The sequence below is a fragment of the Callorhinchus milii genome, unplaced genomic scaffold (assembly GCF_018977255.1).
Source record: "Callorhinchus milii isolate IMCB2004 unplaced genomic scaffold, IMCB_Cmil_1.0 Scaffold5, whole genome shotgun sequence".
NCBI lineage: Eukaryota > Metazoa > Chordata > Chondrichthyes > Chimaeriformes > Callorhinchidae > Callorhinchus > Callorhinchus milii.
Genome location: NW_024704746.1, coordinates 46,714,072 through 46,728,642, shown reverse-complemented (window position 1 = coordinate 46,728,642; position 14,571 = coordinate 46,714,072). Strand labels below are relative to the sequence as shown.

Sequence of the window (14,571 nt, the reverse complement as noted above, 5' to 3'; positions counted from 1 at the left end):
TCTTGCGCACATGAGAAGAAGTGCTGCTGATGTCACTTACCTCACAATGCGCAACATGCAGGTATTCACAAGAAATGACATTAGCAATCCTGACAATCCTGATATTTTTAACTGGAAGAAAAGAGTGACATGATACTTTTATCCAGTGAAAGTAATATGTTTTGCATTTGGTACAGCCCCTTAAACAATACAAAATTACGTTTGTAAAACACCTTTCAGGTCGGGAGGCCGTCTCAAGGTGCTGAACAGTCAGGAATTAGGATCCGAGCGGGGGAGGTGGGGGGGGTGTGGGGGTTGGGATCAAAGAGGGTGGAGGGCAGGGAGGGTAGCCAAAGGCACGGTCGAATAGGAGGGTGTTGAGGTGTGCCTTGAAGGAGCAAGGGACAGAGGGAGGCGAAGGGGTGGGGGCAGAGAGGCTGAAGGCCCGACTACCAATGGTGGTGCAGGCTGGACAAGGGACATGGAGCAGGCCGGAGCCTGCTGAGTGGAGGGAGTGGACAAGTTGATTAGAGGTTAGCAGGTTGGAGAGGTAGGAGGGGCAAAGGCCATGGAGGGCCTGTGAAAGTGAGCACGAGAATTTTAAACTCAATCCTCTGAGGGATGGGGAGCCAGTGGAGCCGGCTTATCATGTCGGAAGGACATCTCAAAGTATGTCACAGGACTTTCTGTGAAATGGAGTGACTGTGTGTTTGGAGGCAAACACGGCAGAATAATTAGGCACAGCAATATCCCACAAACAGCCATGAAATGAATGACCAGTTTTATTTTGGGGATTATTGAATGGAGAAACTCCCTTCTCATTTCGAATGGTGCCATGGGAACTTTAACATCCACCTAAACAGGCAGACTGGACCTTGGTTTAACATGTAATCTGATGGACGGCACCTCAGACAATGCAATGCATTCCCCAGCATTGCCTTGGAATGTCATCTTAGACTATGTCCTTCTAACTCAAATAAGAGAGTGCTGTACTGAGCCAAGATGAAAATAGTCCACTTATGGTTTGAATACATGCACATTTTTCAGTCAGCCTGACTTCTGAAAGTGTAAAGAATAATCCCTTGAATATGGAATTTACACCATAAGTAAGGGATGCCAAATACCTTCTACATTTGTAGGCTTGAATGACTTTTGTTTGTCTCACTGATGAACTGGGCCAATGGAAAAGTGCAGAAATATTTGCCCCAAATTGTGGGGCATTTGCCAAATTTCCTGAGAATTGCAGAGAAATTTGATAAATTTGGCAGAAAACTTTGGAGAGTTGATCGGTGCTATCGAGAGACGCCTTTTGTGAAACAACCCGGCTTAAAATTCTAGGCATTTATTTCCTGAACATATAGTTATGTTTCAAGTATTAAAAATGTTAATTTGAATAGTACAGCAAGAATTCATCGCAGGAGCTCAGTTTAGGCCGTGGGCACCGGGTGAAGCCGATTTCCCGCTCACGATGCTTCCGCTGCCATCATGCGTAACTGGAGCCGTTTTGCCCATAGTAGCAACATTGAGCAAACAGTGCAGAAGCCCGTGGCCTAGCACACTGTGTGTACAGGTTTGTAGCAGAGGGGGAATTTGTAGCGGATTCCACAGAAAACATGCAGCCGCACTTTTCTTTTGGCCCAGCTAATGAGTTAATAAATTACATACACAACAGCTTACCATCAAGTATTTGTTTATACTATAAAATATATTGTAAAAAAGACTTAGTTTTATTTCTGTTTCATTCTGTACTATTATAAACTTGGGGTCACCTTAATGTGTCTTTATACAAAGTGGTTTTTGCCTCTGTTGAGAAAATATTGCTTGTCATCTTGTAATTCCCATTAATAGGGATTAAAATAAAAAATGATGGGCAGACACAAGTACAAAAACCATATATTTTAACAAATTGTCTGGGAGCCAGTTAAAGTTCCAAGCTGCCTGTCCTTTTGAGATTTTTATTATAAGAATAAAAATAATTTCAATCAGTGCCAGAATGTGAATCTTACCACAGATATATCCTATCCAAACTGTCAATATTAAAATATACAGTATTTATAATTGAAGTTCCAGTGAGAACAGAAGTAGAAAGTTGGACAAGGATGGAAGCAAATGAGTAAAATACTTCATATTTGTAGCACTAACTGAGGCATTTCCTGGGGCTGACCAGAGTAAGAAATTGGTCTCAGGTCTGGCAATGGATTAAATGAGATACAATTAATAACTTTTATTAATTCGAGGACATGGTGCACTATGTGAATAGTATCAATTCATCATATCTTTACTGCTAGTCATTTCTACATCAATGGAATGATCTGCTCATTAAGGTTTACTCATAGTTAAATTCTTCAGGCCATTGACATTGCAGTGAATAAACAAGACACAATTTTGTGAATTAAAATAAAAACAGATAAACTTGGATATTCTTCTCCTTCCAAAACTGTAGCAAAACCTTATCGTGATAATTTTGGGAAATATATTCATTTATCCTTTTATGACTTTTTAAAAAAAAATCTGGACAGTTTTAGTATGTGAGTTTTAGTAATAACATATGTCGAGATTGGTATAAATTATCATCATGAATAATAATTAATGGACTGAAGGAAAAAAACAAAGCTACAGGTGCATGAAGGACTTGTGTTAACCACTATCATATTTGTGAAGGCTGGATTGTGAACTGGCAGTGAACCTTCTCAAGTTCTGCCTGCACTGTCTTCAGCTCATCGCGAATATCCCAAACAATGCCAACACAAATGCTTAAGTTCTTAGCATAACAGAAAAAGCTGGTTTAGAAGCCATTCAGGTTTAAGCACAGCTCAGGTGGAGTGGACATGCAGTCAAACTGTCAGAGGATAATTTGGCAAAGAAGATTTTATATTTTCAATTGAAGATGAACAGAAGAAAGAATTTAAAGAAGAACTGCAATATGCCTCTTGATTCCTGGGAGCTATGGATAGTTTTTTGAACAGAAGAAATGAGATTTGATGTTCACTCTTAATTCAAACCAAAGTATTATCAGAGGAAAGAATAAGTCAAAAAACCTTGGCTCCTATACCATTTGCAGGTTTACTTGACACAGATGTGGAAGGATGAGGGACTCCCAGGATTGCACTGCTAACTCATGAATGTCTGTCAACAAGAGACCAAGATTACAGATCTGTGGAGGAACGGGTTTAGTCAATTTTGATGCAGTACTATTGTTAATATATTGCAGGAGTTTAAAACTTCTGTAAAACTGTTGTTACACTGCATCAAACAGAGTGTAAAATGCTTTAGAGTTAGACCTCTGCAGAACATCATGCTTTATTTTGCAGTAAACCACACGTTTTTTGCTATTAAATTCCTCGTCCAGGATTACCATATTTTCCTGATCATATTTTCATATTTCATATGATGTGGAGTCACATAGAAAATCTCAACAATCACAGAAAATAAACTCAATGAAAAACCTGCAGAAAAATGAATTACCTCTCAGTGTACAGTAAACTATGGCAATGAAGTAAAATAGTTTAGTCATGTAAAATTGGAGTGTAATGAATTAGTACACATTTCAACCTGTCGTGTATTCTAAGTACCATGTGCATGGAATTGTTCATTCACTGGAGAACTGCAACTGAGAATACCTTGTAGTGCTTGTTATATGATGGTATGCGCCATCAGGTTAAATGTGTCACTAGTCATTCATCTATGCCAAGCCTCCTCTACCAAGTATCTGTACACTGTTCAATAAACAATAAAAATAACTGGTACTTCCATCAGAATATAATTCAATCTCAAGGTACTTTTAAATTGCTGAGGAGTGAATACCCGATAATTACAAAATTTATCATAGATTTTATTATAATTAAATTGAGATGCATTTAAACTGCTGAGAAGCCACCACCCCATAATTTGAAGCTTGCAATTGCAATACAACCGTGGAGGATTGGGTAAACCTCATTATTGTGGATTCATGGGAATGGTAAAAGCTCCTTTGAATGGAAGTTAAAATTTGGTTGATGTTTGCTCTGATATGATGATCCTACTTTATGGATTAATATAGGAACATAGGAACAGGAGTAGGCCATGCAGTCCCTTGAGCCTATTCCACCATTCTATAAGATCATGGCTAATCTGTACCTCAACTCCAATTACCCACCAATTGCCCCATATCCCTTGATACCCTAACCTAACAGAAATCTATTCACCTCAGTCTTGAAAATGTGAATGGATCCATCATCCATAGTCTTTTGGGGAGAGAGTTCCAGATTTCCACTAACTTTCGTGTGGAAAAACTGTCTCCTAATTTCACGTCTAAATAGCCTGTCTCTAATTTTAAGATTCTGCCTCTTTTTCTGGATTCTCTAATCAGAGGAAATAGTTTCTCTGAAGCTACCCTGTCGAATCCCTTTATTATTTTAAAAATCTCGATGATATCACTCCTCAATCTTCTAAACTCAATGGAATAGAGACCCAAGTTTATGAAACCTGTTCTCGTAATTTAACCCTTTTAAGTGTGGTATCATTCTGGTGAATCTGCACCTCGAGGGCGAATATATCCTCCTGAGGTGGGGTGCCCAAAACTGAATGCAGGTCTCCAGATGGGGTTTGACCAAGGCTGTATATAGTTGAAGCATCATTTCCTCTCCTTTATATTCTAGCCCCCTTGAGATAAGGGCCAACATCCCATTAGCCTTTTTGATCATTTTTTTTTAACCTGCGAACATGTTTTTAGTGATTTGTGTATGTGGACACCAAAATCGCTTTGCATCTCCAGAGTTCTTAGTTTCTCACTTCCCCACATTGAACTTCATCTGCCACAGTTTTTCCCACTCACTTAATCAGTCTACGTACCTTTGTAATTTCCTGCTCCCATCTATACAATTTACTGTGCCTCCTAACTTTGTGTCATCTGCAAATTTAGATATAAAACTCTACTTCCTCATCCAAGTCATTTCTATATATATCTGTATATGGTATATGGATTCTTAGTGGGATCAGGGGGGTGGTGTTTGTACAGAACAAAAAGTTTGTACTAACAGTTCTAACCATTTGTATGTGGACCTGTGGCCTAAAATATATGTTTTGTATTTTTGGGGAGACAGAGAGTTTTCCAAAGAGAGAGAGAAGGCCAAGGCTCGTGGTGATTTTCAGAAACTAAGAGAGAAACAACAATTAGAGGAGGATCTAAAGGGATACTTGGACTGGATTACTCAAGCTGAAGACATAGATCCAGAAAATGAAGATGAGGGAATGGAAGAAGAGAAACCCAGAAACAGTAAGTAATATCATTTCACATTTTGAGATGCCTAACTCTACAGTGGAAATTGATTAATTTGGACAAATTTCAAAAGGATAACTGTACTGATATGTTAGGTTTTATAAATAATCTGGAGATTCTTACTGTCTTTAGATGTATATAAAGCATATAACCATTGAAATAATTGATTCAGTTACATAACTCTGGCGACAAACATTCTTCCTAAACTGCCAGATTTATAATATCATTAGCCAGACTAAATGTCTACCTGAAGAGTACTTCTGTGTGACCGAGGTTGGAGAAGCAACACACACCAAAGTGTGACAGATGTGAATTCAATCCCATGACTTGTTCACATAACTCAGTTCTACATTTCAATCATACTACAGAGAGCAAACACAGACTCAGGCCAACTGATGTCCTACATTCATGGGAGAGTAGTGAAACAGGAATGATAGTCCTATTGCCCAGGTCTACTCAATCCACCGTGTAGCAGTCCAAGTGTAGCATTGGTGGATGCCTCACACTAATTTTCCCACCAATCTTCTTACCCACCATTGGGATATGGTCCTAAAAGACTAAAGAAAAGGGGAAACACTAAGTTACAAATAGAGTCTTCCCATACAAAACAAAGTCTGTTTTATAGCCTCTTAAATTTGCTGAGGATTTAATTTTCAATCTTTCATTAGATCTCATAAAATCTCCAAATAAAATACTTAGCAAATATATGTTCTGCTAGATTAACTCTCCGTGTTTGATGTTTTACAATGAGATTAAGAATAGTTTATCATTTAATTGAAAGTTTGTTTTATGGTTTTATGATTTTCAATCCCTTATCACAAAGAGAAAAAACAATTTTAGTTTTTTTTTCCTATTTTGATCTTTTGAAAACTTTTTTCTAATTATTTAAAATTTTGAACGAATCAAAAAGTTTTGTTTCATCTTCCTTTTTTCCAACTCCCATTGGGAGAATTAGTATGGGTAAAACATGTTTTTTCATTGGCTGCAAACTGTCTTTAGGTTTTGGTTTTATAGCAATTGAAAAGCTGAAATATGGAAGATTGTTATTGGCTGCATCCTAGAAGTGTAGCAGTCATAAAGGTGATCATCGTATTCTCTGAGACAATATTTACTTTGAACCATGAATCAGGGCTTGCATGCAGGTGGTATTCTAATGCAGGCACACACAGGACCATTGTATTATTGTATAGGTTACATTTAATTATTTTCATACAGTATACAGTATGTGGTCCATGGTTAAATAGATTTGCAGAGCTCGCTGGTAGATGGTGCTCACAGAGATTGAAATGGGATTAGAATGTGGTGTAAAATGTTGAAGTACTCATGGGTCTTGACTCCGATTGCTATTGAATGGGATCTGCAGTGCAATTTATATATTTAGAAAAGGCAAAGACTTAGAATTTAACATACATTCTTTGTCAAAAGGGTCCATTTGTTCTTTTTCCTGAAAATATGACTTTTTACGGAAGTTGCTTGAATAATGATTTAAAGACTGTTTGTGTACTGATTAAGAACATAGTTCCTCAATCTTTCACCCTTTTTGTTGTCAGTTGAGTGTGTGACACATGCTGAAACCTATCATTGTGCTTGGGTGCATGAACCAGGAAAGATTTTGAGAGCAGAAAACTATATAAAAAAAAGCACATATGACAGGATTGTGAGGGAACATGTCTCTCAAATTATAGAAAGATATGTAAAACACGGTCAACTTAATGGCACTGCATGTTAGAGTTTTGAAGTGTGACACCACAATATAGTGGGATATGTGGCTACACTAATGACTTCTAGCTTTGAAGCACAGTACATAGTGGAGACCCGGCACCTCCTCTAAAAGAAATGAGGAGGGAAATCCAAAGAAACATTAACACCAGAGCAGCCTATACTTCCCAGGTTTAGATTTTACATCTTCGAAGCTGAATTAAAACTTCCTTTCTTAATTAAGACTTCTCTTCTTTTCTTATTTTCCTGGAAAAAAATCTTCCCGCAATCCCTCTCTGCTGCCCTGGAGTCATCTGAACTCCTCCCCCTCTGACCGACCTCCCATAGTGATTTATTCTCCTTGCTCACTCTCCTCCACAACTCCCTCTCCACCACTCTTGATGCCCTTGACCCCATCACCTCCCGAATCGCATCCTACTCACAAACCTCACCCTGGTACACCAACCACCTCCGCTCCCTCAAGCCGAACGCACCTGGCTTAATTCTGATCTAACAGTCCACCGGCAGATCTGGCTGGATCACATCAAAAATGTACCGCTCCGTCCTCACCTCCGCCAAATCATCCTTCTGCTCCAAGATAATCTTGGAGGCGAAGGACAACCCCAAGCTCCTATTCTCCACCACCAACCAAATCATCCATCCACTCTCCCACCGCCTTGCCCATTCTCTCCTCAATCTCTGACTGTGAGGAGATGGATTTATTTCAGATAATAGAGAAATAATAGTTTCTCTATTATTTTTGGGTTTCATTGCCAAGGCTTTCAGGTGACCACAATGATGCATCAATATGAACTTTTTTTTTACATTTTACGTTTACTGAATTCTTACATTGGCAAAATTACCATTGCAAATATATCAAGAAGTTTCAAAGCAGGATGACTACAATATTTATTTTTGAAATCTTGAGCAAAACATTATCTACACAGCCTTAAGGGGTTACTGTTGTTTTTTTTACTGGTCACAGATGAGTTTCTGTAGTAAAATGGGAACATCTCCTCAGGGTTGGAGGAGAGGTTAATAATGCTGTTATTAAGTTTAAGTTTGGAAATGCAGAGATTGTACTTTGGCAGGAAGAATAAAGCACCTGACTATTCCCTGGATGGTAGGAACCTAAGAGGGCTAGATAAACAAAGGGCTCTAGAGTTTACGATTCACAGGATTCAAAAAGTAGAAGCACAGGTGGGCAAAGACATGAATAATGCAAATCATTTTTTATGTCCATAGGAATAGAGTACACATGCAGGGAAGAAATGTTAAATTTATAGAAAACCACATTTGAAGTTCTGCGTGCAGCTCTGGTTATTTCAGGAAGGATATTATAGCATTGGCGAGAGCACAGCGCTAATTTAGAAATTAGTGAATAGTTATCAAGAAAGCTTGGACGGGTTAGAACATTTCTCTCCAGAGATGAAAGCAATCCGAGAAGTTACCCTAAGTGAAAGGCAAAGATGCAAGATACAGTTGTTGTTGTTGCAGCCAGATCAGTTAGTAGCACTCTTTCCTCTGAGTCAGAAGATTGCAGGCTCAGGCCACAGGTTGAAACTTTGAGTTCATAGTCCAGGCCAACACTACTGTGCGGTGCTGTGAGATCGCTGCATTGCAAGTGCTGTCCTTCGGAAAGATGTTAAACTGAGATTGTTCAAGTGAATGTTAAAGTTTCCATGACACTACTCAAAAGCAGAAGGGAGTTTCTCCCAAAATCCTGGCCAACAACTTTGTTTCTGTATCACAGAACTAAATTTGAACAGTGAAGGTTGCAAAATAGAAATATGGTACAGCTGATTCTAGTCCTAATTTCTGTTGGCTGCAGATTGGAATTGTTTGTGATGGAAGGCTTAAGGGATTCTTGAGTGTAATTGCTGATGGGAAATGAGTGCATTTGTAATTGTGACTAAATGCTGGAAAATCACTATTCCAAGTTTTATAAAAACTGAAGCAATGGACAGACTAGACCTAAGAGTTTATGGAAGTCTCAAGGCTGTCATCACTATGGATCTGACCTGGCAGTCATACATGACAGTATTATTTTATTAAGAACTGTAGTTTTATATTTGGTTCTTTGCAAATCTCCTGGCCAAAAATTAGCATATGTTATGCCAAAAATATTATTGGGTATCATTAAGTTTGGTTGAATAAATAACATTCTTGAAGTGCTTGCTTTCTTTCCCTTTTCTAATCATCAAGGTTTGGGAGTCTTTCATCCCATTCTTTGGTTCCACAGCATTAATGGCACTGAATTATAATGTTAAAAGTTCATAACCATTAACAGTGGATAATACAATTACTGTTACTATCCCTTGAGGGAGTGGATGTGGGCTCCATTCCAGACATGCAGAAATTTCCATGTGTAGTTGACAATACCTATATGAAACTCCCAGTCAGAATTGACGCTCTTAAGCATGATGATAGGTTTCTGCATTGTGTCAGACACCCGGCTGACCAAAAATGTACATTGATTTACAAAGCAACAAAATATTCAGGACAGTGAAGGACCCAGGAAACTATACTATTGTAATAAAAACAGAAGTCGCTGGGAACACTCAGCAGGTCAGACAGCATCTATGGAGAAAGGAAAGTGAGTCAACGTTTCAGGTCCATGACCCTTCATCAGAACTGGGGCATATTAGGAGGGAGAGGCTTAATTGTACTATTGTGCTGTGCCTCAACAAGTGTGATACTCAATGTGTCACAGAAGGTGTGACTCCACACACTGTGAATTCCTTGATCTCAGCCGAACTGCCAGGAGGAGTGAAGGCCCAGGGATGTCTTCACAAGAAGGAAGAGTGAAAATTGCCTCCTGTCAGATGGTTAGAGAGTTATTGGCAAAAGCCTTATCATCCTCTTGGATGAGTTTTAATTCTTGCATTTAAGGAAACCTGAAGAGTCATACCCTAATCAAAATTTACAAACAAGTGAATATCAAATGACAAAGGTATTGAGGGATTTGTGTCCGTCTGCATTCTCTGAGCTGGAAATCTTAACTAATTCAATAGTCCCTAAATGTATATCCTTTGCGTATTCCTAAATTGCTTTTCTAGCCATTTAACCTAACAGATAGATGAATCTCATGTATTTTTTACAATTTGCATAAAGAAATATCACAACAACTTGAGACCTGAAGTTATATTCAAGATATTCAAAAATTATTGATTCTTTTTGTAATTTCCATGCTCATTCTCTCTACCGTCCATGCCCCAAAAATGATTTCCTTTGGAGCATTGTTCAACTGAAGTTGTTTTCAAAAGTATAATAAATCTTTCTTGCTTTATAATATGTGAAAGTAGAATTTCTGCTGCTCTTTAATTTGTGAGTATAGCTTTAAGAGAATAGTTTTGAGATAAGTTGCTTATACATAAATTCTAACATTATTCATCAAAATATTTTGGGGGGCAAATTTACCTCAATATAATTATGATTCATGTGTTATTCCTTAAATCCATGCACCAAAGCTCAGCCGAGAGGGCAATAAAGCAACTTACGCCCAGCAAAGGCAGAAAAGCTATCAGTAGCCTAGTGTTGAATTTCATAGAAAGGTGACCGCTTATAAAGAATAGAAGTTTATTTTATTTTCTATTTAATATTTTTAAGAGGAATAATTTTATGCTGGTTAAATTCACTTCCTCTTGACATTTTCCTCTGCTGGAATATATTAGATAAAATGCCTGTAACCAGATACTAATGTAGTTGATAGATGTCTGTTGGAAGGTGGAGAGGTCTGATGATGATGTCTAATTTTCCTGGCATGATGTTTTATGGAGCTAAGGTGAGACTCTCAGTGGTATTTTGGCTGTTGATTGCGCCAAATTGCAAGAAAGGATTTGTCAGTCCTCGACACCCAAGTTTGGAGTTAATTACTTTTTAAATCATTAGACAAGAGTAAACAAGAGTAAGAGTCAAATATTATCGAGAAGCATCTACTCTTTATCCATCATTATGACCACAATACTCTCTTCAAAGTTGCTAATGGCCACAACTGGCTGATTTATTTTCTTATAAGGGTCTAGCTGTACCTGTTGTAGCTATACTTGCAACCAAAGGATCCAATATGGAATATATATTTCAGTGATACCACTCACAAACCATTTAACATGCCATAAACTATGTGGGTACACCTTAAGCAAAACTACCATACATGTGCGATAAGCTTGTTTGGGTCATAGCTCATGAAATATAGACTATCCTATCAAAGAGTCATAGTTCATGAATGATAGAAGATCTTATCAAAGCTACGTTAACCAAAGCTGTGTGATCCGGCAGGCAGGTCCTCGAGTTATTGCAATGCAGCCGTGCTGTTCTTTGATCTTCAGTTTTATTTAATCGGCATTCTTTCTTTTGTCTGGTATTTTTATTTGTACTTGAAAGGCTTGATGTTCGCTTAAGCATCTTTATCTTGTTCCCACCACTTGGCTTTGGCTGAGTGTGTGCGTGCTGCATCCGTGCATACATATGTGATCTGCGACACATGATGCCATATCGCCACTGGGAGTCGGTGCGGCCACCAGCGTAACTGCAATGCGTGCTGTGTGCTTGCATACGTATGTATGTGTTCTGTGATGCACGATATCACAGAGACCCTGGGAGGCAGCACTGCCACTAGGTGTAACTGCAGTGCAAAACACAAACCTGCCATACATGTGTGATGAGCTCGTTTAGGTCATACCTCATAAAAAAAATGCCCATGACACTCCGAAATGCAAGGCCTTTCTGATGAGGTATAAAGCATGTCTCTATGTCAATCAGTTATTGAAATCTTGGCTGACACACAGACAAACATTGTTGCTTTATTAGTATAGAAGAAGATACATAGATAGAGGATAGATGATATACCTGCCTAGATCTAGCTCTGAATGATAATAAGATTAAGGTACAGCATCAAAAAAGCATCTGTTAAAACATGTGATCAGTATTTAGTCTGTTTAATTTTTTTTTGCATTCCTATCTTGAAAGGAATGCCAGGCATAAGGTTTCACTGTATGACTGAACCAATTTGAAATGTTCTTAAGTGAGAGGTTGACACCTTGGACTGTCATTGCATCTACAAGTAAAAAGATCTGGATTTAATTTGGGCTCAGACCAAACAGATGATTCTTGTGCCATCACATCTCATTCATTAGTTTTGGTTCACAACTCAAAAGCATCAGCCCAAAAATGTGTTGCTCTGTCGGTAAGATCAAGCAACAAAAGGAAAGGGAAACCATGACATCAGCCTGGCAGAAGTACAAGTCTAAGATCATCTCTAAACCACGTACATCTTCGACTGGCTTCAAGTCAAGGTGTAGAAGATAATCAAATCTGTTTTAAACATCAGACCCAATTTCACCGCTCTTTTGAGAAGGACAAAGTCATGTGCCGTATCTCTGTTGATACAACAATTGTTATTCAACACCATCTTTTCTGAACAGCCATATGAAATCTAAGGTCATATATCAAAATTTTCATTGAAACATAGCCAATCTAATCAAGCAAATCACAATCCAAGTAAAAGGAAGTTTAAATATTTCCTTTGAGAATTTGATCCAGAACATATATGCGAAGGCCCTTTCTAAGCAACCAGTTGCTCCCTGATTTCTAAATTGTTAACAGTCCCTGGCAACTAGTATTTTCCCATTTGAATAAAAAGCAGGAAACAATCTTCCTTTTCCCAAGAAGGTGCTAAATTTAGATCAAGATAGACCAGTAAAGTATGTCAAACCTCTTAGAAGGCTCTTGGGAAGTTGTTGCAGCATTTTGTTCACAGCAGTTTACTGTGTAACAGCTAATTAAGCTCAGAATAAATTAGTTGACTTGAGACAATGTTAACTTTATGGTCCACAATTACTGCTCCTGAACACTTTTAGGGCCTTTTTATGTATTGCCAGTATATGCATGGCATATCACTGAAAAGCTATTCTCTTGCTTTATAACTGCGCTGTTGCTACAGGACTTCCTTAGAGGATGCAACATCAGTTCAGAGAGGTCAATTTTCCAATTGGGGAGCTTCCCAACTATGAGTGAAGGTGCTACTTGAGGCTTCAGGGAACCAGTAACAAGCCTTTGACTCCCAAACAACCCATGAGGGTCTTGACAGAGACTTTGCAGAACCCAGATATCTAACTGCTATAGACTTTAAGGATATTTACTTTATCACAAGATTAGAAGGTTGGTTTGGATGCAAAAGGCCCATCGGCCCACCAGATTTCATCCTACCATTGGTTTAGGTTTACTTTTTCAATCCAATTTACAATCTTATACACCACTATAAGGTCCCCTCTCAGTTGTCTTTTCTGAAGGCTGAACTTGTTCTAATCATAGCTCATTCCTCTTACACTGGGGAACATCCTCGTTGCTCTCCTTTGCGCTGCCCAAAGACCCTTATGTCACAGTGACTAGAATTGTATGCAGTATCAAGGTGTAGGGTCTGTATATTCACTATATAGCCTGAGTATGATGTCTGGCGATCTAAACTCAACTTATTTAGCAATACAAATCAGCATCCTGAGCTATATTACCTCTTTTATTGCTGCTATCAGATTGACATCTCAGATTGTTTGTTCTCTTAAGAGATAATAGAGAAATGTAATCGTGGGTATTTGCCTCTCAAGGGATTGAATAAATCAGAGGAAACACACAACTCTGCAAATACTGTATGATCTGTTGGAAAGAGTTAGCTCAACAGGTCAAAAAGCTTTATTTCAAGGTCAAGAATTGAATATAACCAAGTCTTTCTTGGCACATACTGTAGTATTAAACAGATCCAACATATTTCTCAGTTCGGTGTCAGACTGGCTCATTTGGTAGTAATCACCTCTTAGTTAGAAGGTTGGAGGTTCAGCCCCCACGAGACTTCAACTTCATAGTCAAAGGATGACAGTAGGATGACACTCAAATACAATCCTGGTGAAGTTGCATTGTTGAAGGTACAGTCCTTTGGTTTAAACTGAGGAGGTCATTAAACTGTGTCCCATCTGATGTTAATGATACCCATGGCACTATTTGAAAAGAGAAGGAAGTTTCTTCCAGTGTCCTGACCAACAATCTCCCAAATATAATTGGTCATTCACATGGCAGTTTGTGGGACATTGCTGTGTGCAAATTGGCTGCCATGTTAGCCTACAAAATATATCCTCACTGTGGTTTATAGTAAATCCTGTTTTGATAGGTCACCCTGACAAATGCAAGGATTTTTTATTATACGATTTCCAGGTGCAAGACTTGTCGGCACCAAACAACTCTTATTTGAATTTGTAAGCACAGGGTTAATAAAATGCATATTTTTGTTCCCAATTTTGAATTATTTTCTCTCCTTTTTAGTTCTCCCAAACCATGCATCATCATTCCCCAGCTGAGAAAGCAGGCAGGCAATCTGTCAGTTTTCTTCCTTTGTCACTCTAAGCAACTGGTATTAATTGAGAGTTAGGACTCTGCATGCAAAAGAGTTGAATTAACATGCATAGTTGAAACTGAAGCACTGTTTTGAAAATGATTTATTTCTCTACTCATATGAGTTCAGTTCATTTGAGCTGTGGAGGCAGTAATTCCCCCCAGTCAACCCTGTATTAATGATTGTCCACTAACATTAGCTCAATGTCCTCACGCTGCTTTGCGTCACTTTTTGCTTAAAGCTGTGGGTCCCTTTC

The 14,571-nt window shown here is 38.5% G+C and overlaps 1 protein-coding gene across 1 annotated transcript in view; it reads left to right on the top strand.

Moving 5' to 3' along the window:
• The window catches only part of cacna1c (calcium channel, voltage-dependent, L type, alpha 1C subunit), a 270,222-nt gene that overhangs the window by 138,294 nt on the left and 117,357 nt on the right, over window positions 1-14,571 (top strand). The window contains exon 9 of the mRNA XM_042335422.1: window positions 5,061-5,233. Within this exon, the coding sequence (XP_042191356.1) occupies window positions 5,061-5,233 (173 nt within the window). The remainder of the gene's footprint in view (window positions 1-5,060; window positions 5,234-14,571) is intronic.